A 6,316-nucleotide genomic window follows, 5' to 3' on the forward strand; every position below is an offset into this window, starting at 1 on the left:
CTCCGTTTAGGGAATATTTGTACGCAACTCTATGTTTCTCCAGTCGTGCTCGTTCCATATCAACAAAAAATGGCTATGAAAGTATTATGAAACCTGGTGAAGAAAACCATAATTTCACTGCATCGTTTATGAAAGTAGCCTACTCCTCTTGGGAGTGTGCAGTGTGCCTTTAAAGGATAAGAGAGTAAAAATAGCTCAGTGAAGGAAGGTTTTTGTAGAGTGGGTATAACGGCCATGAGACAGAGTTTGATTCGCAACGGAATCACACCAACAAATTCACTTTCTCCTTGGGTCTGCTGCCATGGGTTCATTTGGTGAAGCTGTAGTTGTGACAGGTAAGTGCAACTGGCATAGGGATGTAGGGCAGAGGGATAAACCTTCACCAGTCTGTGTACAGTAAATCCACTGTTAATAAAGCATAATGGCAGTTCCTCATTAGGCTACCACAAAGTACTAAAAAGAAGAGTTTTGTCTTTTTCTCAGGGTTTGGTCCTTTCAGTCGGTACTTGGTAAACCCCAGTTGGACTGCAGCACAGGTACACACAGTAGTTTGTCATTTTAGACATGAACAGACAGATGACATTGATCAGCTGAAGAAATTGACAATTTTAGCCAAATTTTAGCCTTTTTTTCTTTAGTGATTATGTACTACATTAAAAAAAAGTCTGTTCTCCCAACACATTTTTGCCTCAAGATATATAATGGAGAATTATAGGGCATTATGGGGCTACAGAATGTGATTTTTGCAGACAAATAACTGCAATAATTATTCTCTCCTGTTCATAGAGTTTAAAAGCTGAGGGCCTGGAGGAGGATATTGCGATTTATATTAAAGAAATTCCAGTGAGCTATTCCAGCGCAAAGCAGATCTTGACAGAAATCTGGGATAAAGTTCAACCAGAGGTGATGGCTCAGAATGTGGAAGTAAAGCACTATGTACTGTATACTACGCGACGCATGATTGTGCCTACAACAAAGCAGGTGGCAACAATGCTGTCTATGACCATTAGCCATAGATCATTAAAGTAAATCACGGGAGCTAGCCAGGAAGGCAGATATCTCAGTTTTAATGGAGCTCCTGTGCCCCATACACTGCACAACCCCAGGAGTGGCAATTCATTGGCTACTTCAGCACACATAAAACATACATTAACAGTGCATAGCTACGCTATCTAACATAGGGATCAAGACAGTGGCATTGCAGCATAACAATAAACGACAGGGGGTTGTAGCTCAAACTGGTAATTCTTGTGAGCACTGGCACTAACTGGTTGGTACCACTAGGTGAAGCTCCAGGGACTGGTGCTTACTGGTCAGTGCCTCTGGCACCATGCACTGAATGCTGGAGAGTGCCACTAGGGGGAGCTCCAGAGTTTGTTCAGTGGTCACTGACCACTCAGTTCCGCCACCAATTGATCATTTCAGCAGGAAAACCTCCTGGAAATGGTCAGTGATCATACAAGGGCATTCACACTTGCGATTTTAAAACAGAGTAGCTCTGTCCCTGTTATTCAGGCAAGCATTATAAAACTATCATTCAAAACGTTTCTGTCTTTTGTCTGTTTACCTATTTTATACATTTAAAATGTTCTAGTCTTTGGTTAAAGTCTACTTTATGTTATTGTGAGATGTAAAATGTGTTCATATCTGAGCAACAATTGTTTAATTCTCACTGCTACGCAAAATTAAATCAAATGTGTAAACAAATCAATTTTTAGTCTTAAGTTTGGATAGGTGATATTCTGTAGAGAAGCGGGATCAGTGTTTTATTTCCACATTTTTCCCTTTTTAAACAGTCCAATGTATACAGTAGGCTATTTGTGTTTTTGTGTTATACAGCCGCGGAAAAAATTAAGAGACCACTTCAAAATTATCAGTTTCTCTGGTTTTACTATTTATTGGTATGTGTTAAAGTAAAATGTACATTTTTGTTTTATTCTATAACCTACTGGCAACATTCCTACCAAATTTCAAATAAAAATATTGTCATTTAGATCATTTATTTGCAGAAAAATGACAATTGGTCAAAATAGCAAAAATGATGCAGTGTCTTCAGATCTCGAATAATGCAAAGAAAACAAGCTCATATTCATTTTTAAACTACACAATACTAATGCTTACACTTAGGAAGAGTTCAGAAATCAATATTTGGTGGAATAACCTTGATTTAAAATCACAACTTTCATGTGTCTTGGCATGCTCTCCACCAGTCTTTCACATTGCCGTTGGGTGACTTTATGCTACTCCTGGCGCAAGAATTCAAGCAGCTTGGCTTCTTTTCATGGCTTGTGACCATCCATCTTCCTCTTTATCACATTTCAGAGGTTATTTATGGGATTCAGGTCTCGAAATTGGGCTGGCCATGACAGGGTCCTGATCTGGTGGTACTCCATCCACACCTTTACTGGCCTGGCTGTGTGGCATGGAGCATTGCCCTGCTGGAAAAAACACTTCTCAGAGTTGGGGAACATTGTCAGAGCAAAAGGAAGCAAGTTTTTCTTCCGGGACAACGTTGTACTTTGCCTGGCTGAGGTTTGTAAAAGACCATAAGGATTGAAAAAGCGGACTGGAGGTTCTTCTTAGTTCGTCTTCTCTGATGAGTCCGATTTCACAGTAGGTGCAAGACTCTCTGGCTTGTGGGCCTCTCCAGGTCTCCGTCTAACCATCAGACGACCATGTGTTGGGCAAAGCTGAAAATTGGACTCATCAGAGAAGACGAACTAGAAGACCCTCCAGTCCGCTTTTTTCAATCCTTATGGTCTTTTACAAACCTCAGCCAGGCAAAGTACAACGTTGTCCCAGAAGAAAAACTTGCTTCCTTTAGCTCTGACAATGTTCCCCAACTCTGAGAAATGTTTTTTCCAGCAGGGCAATGCTCCATGCCAGACAGCCAGGCCAGTAAAGGTGTGGATGGAGTACCACCCGATCAGGACCCTGTCATGGCCAGCCCAATTTCGAGACCTGAATCCCATAAAAAACATCTGAAATGTGATCAAGAGGAAGATGGATGGTCACAAGCCATGAAAAGAAGCCGAGCTGCTTGAATTCTTGCGCCAGGAGTAGCATAGCAAGTCACCCAACAGCAATGTGAAAGACTGGTGGAGAGCATGCCAAGACACATGAAAGTTGTGATTTTAAATCAAGGTTATTCCACCAAATATTGATTTCTGAACTCTTCCTAAGTGTAAGCATTAGTATTGTGTAGTTTAAAAATGAATATGAGCTTGTTTTCTTTGCATTATTCGAGATCTGAAGACACTGCATCTTTTTTGCTATTTTGACCAATTGTCATTTTTCTGCAAATAAATGATCTAAATGACAATATTTTTATTTGAAATTTGGTAGGAATGTTGCCAGTAGGTTATAGAATAAAACAAAAATGTACATTTTACTTTAACACATACCAATAAATAGTAAAACCAGAGAAACTGATAATTTTGAAGTGGTCTCTTAATTTTTTCCGCGGCTGTATGTTGTATTAACATTGCATCAGCTTTATAAAGTCTTGTCACAGCATTATGTGTTCTGAAGATGACCAATGTAGCTGTTCTATAAGTGCCAGGGCCCCTGTCTAATAATTGACAGGTTAGAACTGAAAAGGTCCTCCTGCTGAAATGATCACTGTCAGTCCCTGGAGTTCCCCCTAGTGGGGTTAGCCAGTACTTGCACAAGGTGTCAGGGGCCTCAAGACTAACCAGTTTGAGCAATAACTGCTTCTGTAATTAACTAGGCAGCATTGTACACATGGGGACTGGACGCAAAAGGAAGGCACCAAACACATAATTCACAGTTTAGAACATTGAAACTGTTCTTCCACCATTATTCTGCTGTGGAGCATCATGGGAACACTCAAAAGCTCTTACTTAGGTACACGGAAGCTTCACTAATTCTTGCACATTACAATGTAGAAGTTTAAAATGATTTGCATCATATTTTAAAATGGATAGATACAATAACACCCTTTGTCTTCGTGTGTTATGTTATTAACAGTTCGCCATTCATTTAGGAATAGCCCCTGGGTCTAAAGGCATCACTCTGGAACAGACAGGGAAGAATTATGGTTATGAGGCCAGAGATGTGTGTGGCCAGTGTCCCCTCAGTCAATGCTGTGTTGAGGGAGGTGTAGACAAACTGGACTCCATTATAGATATGAGGTCCCTCACAAAGAAGCTGAAAGCAAAGGGGCTGGATGTCATCTACTCAAAGGATGCTGGGAGGTGTAGTATTTGTATCTAATGTACTTCATAATTAATTTGATGATTCTGACAAAACCATACAAATCCATTAAGGTTGAATAAAACATTTACGAGATTAACTTTAAATCATGAGTCATGACTATGATTCGCATAACCTTGAGATTATGTAGTTGTGAGCTTGGTATTGCATGATTTTATTTCCGTCTTATGGCACTGTACTATACACATCATGTAATGTCACGCTGTGACGTCTCTTGATCGAGCAGGTACCTCTGTGATTTCACCTACTACTGCTCTCTACAATGTGGGAGAGGAAGGGCTGCATTCATCCATGTTCCGGCCTCAGGCAGTGTGGCTGCCCCGGAGAAGCTTGTGCCCCAGCTCCGCAGCATCATCCAGGCCATGCTGAGGGAGATCAGAGGCCTGTCTGATGATAACACAGCAGACTGCACCATGGATCAATTAGTGCCTGAGGAATGTTCTCATCAGCTAACACAGCACTTCCACACCCCACCGCTGTAACTGCTGTAAGCCCACGGCGTGTTAAAGCAGACCGCCTCAACTTTAGGAGGGGAGACATTTTTTAAATGACAAGAGGACAAGTGATGACAAGTCATTTCATCAAATAATTTAAATCTAGTGACAGATGTAGTCCCGGGCTAAGGCACTGCATGCTTTGTCTGTTTCTGTCTGATATAGACAACCAAAGCCACTATATTTATTTCATTAGTTTGATAAGGCATAGTAGGAGACAGCATATTGACCCTTAAACAAACCGCTTTTTTGGCACAGAGAGGGCAGTAACACTGCAAGCCACAGGTTCAAATGTGATCAGTGATTTGGCATCTGTGGCACTGAATGCATGCACAATATCTGATGACAAAATTGCTTTCCTCTATATTTCAGGTTTTTTTTATATTGTAGTTGTAGTTTGTCATTTTGTTTTTCATGATTATCTCAAGCTAAACAGTAGCCTGACTCTGCCACTTATTGCTGATGAGTTTTTCTGTCATTGTTAGGCTGAATAGCCACTGATCAATGCCGATTGGTTAAAGGCTGGTACTATTCAAAATGAACCCCCACCTCTATGCCCAGTAGGATGCAATGACTGGAAACAATGCCTAATGGATCTATTCACAAAATGAATTTGTGTCTGGTTATAGCAGACTAGGTCAAAATACCAGTTCACTTTAATTGAATCAATTAATGAATTAAATTAATTAATACATTTAATTAATTAGTTTGACCAAAAGATTTAGTTTACCTTACACACATAATAGCTTAATCTTCTTGGTGTAAACAGCTGATTCTGTTGCCAAATGTGTGCACCAGAGGTGACTTTGGTATGGCAGACATGTAAACATGAGCAGCTATGGAGACACACTGAATAACCAGACTCAGAAACGCCAGCCTTGTTTCTCATTCACTTTTTATTCAAAATTTAAGAAAAAAAGTAAAATACATGAAATTCTTCAGACAGACGTTAAGCCAATGGCATGTAAAGAGTATGCCATCTCAACTAGAGGTGGGGAAAAGACACCCGGGAGGCCCCAAATACAGAACTTACAAGAAGACAAGTGTACCAGCCAAGCCATCAATCAAATCAGTTCATCATCAATCAAATCACTGATAGAGATACAGATTTTTTTTGCGAAAGTAAAATAAAAGCATTATCAATGAATATCTTCTAAGTACAGTAGAACAAGGCCCCATTTGAAGTGTCGGAATGCCAAGCAGAGAACAACAGTGCCTGGGAAAAAAAATGATGTCTAACAAAATACTCAAGCTCATTATTGCAATTTATAATGCATTGATGCATCTTTTCTAAACCTGAGCCTCGCATTCTGTAGAAATTCAATACAAAATAAAAATCATGATAAGTTGAAAATGAAACTGTTTCAGTCAGTCTACCTTCAGGTTTGCAAAGAATTGGAAATGCAACAAGCGCTACGGTCTACTGTAAACGTGTTTTTAAAATTCTAGTCATGTTAACTGTCTGTCATGACTACCCGTAATCTACTGGACACATCTGTCCTATTTGTGTCTGCTGTGAATATATATTGTACGTGGGTTCATAACCCACTGGAAACTACGGAAACCTTGGCAGGCAGCATTCAATG

At 40.0% G+C, this 6,316-nt stretch overlaps 1 protein-coding gene across 1 annotated transcript; it reads left to right on the forward strand.

The window, feature by feature from the left end:
* The first annotated feature begins 238 nt into the window (after positions 1-238).
* pgpep1l (pyroglutamyl-peptidase I like) lies at positions 239-6,054 on the forward strand. The gene is made up of 5 exons (XM_080842456.1): positions 239-335; positions 484-536; positions 787-903; positions 3,991-4,217; positions 4,463-6,054. Exons 1-5 carry the CDS (start codon positions 302-304, stop codon positions 4,716-4,718), a joined length of 687 nt encoding a protein of 228 aa, XP_080698582.1. The 5' UTR covers positions 239-301; the 3' UTR covers positions 4,719-6,054.
* The last annotated feature ends 262 nt before the right edge of the window (positions 6,055-6,316 follow it).

This window comes from Sprattus sprattus (assembly GCF_963457725.1).
Source record: "Sprattus sprattus genome assembly, chromosome: 7".
Classification (NCBI taxonomy): Eukaryota; Metazoa; Chordata; class Actinopteri; order Clupeiformes; family Clupeidae; genus Sprattus; species Sprattus sprattus.

Bases quoted from the DNA above. Each gene is read 5' to 3' on its own strand.
- pgpep1l (XM_080842456.1), top strand. From the start codon at position 302: ATGGGTTCATTTGGTGAAGCTGTAGTTGTGACAG. The intron at 336-483 runs GTAAGTGCAACT...TCTTTTTCTCAG, and splicing joins TGAAGCTGTAGTTGTGACAG to GGTTTGGTCCTTTCAGTCGG. The intron at 4,218-4,462 runs GTGTAGTATTTG...TTGATCGAGCAG, and splicing joins TACTCAAAGGATGCTGGGAG to GTACCTCTGTGATTTCACCT.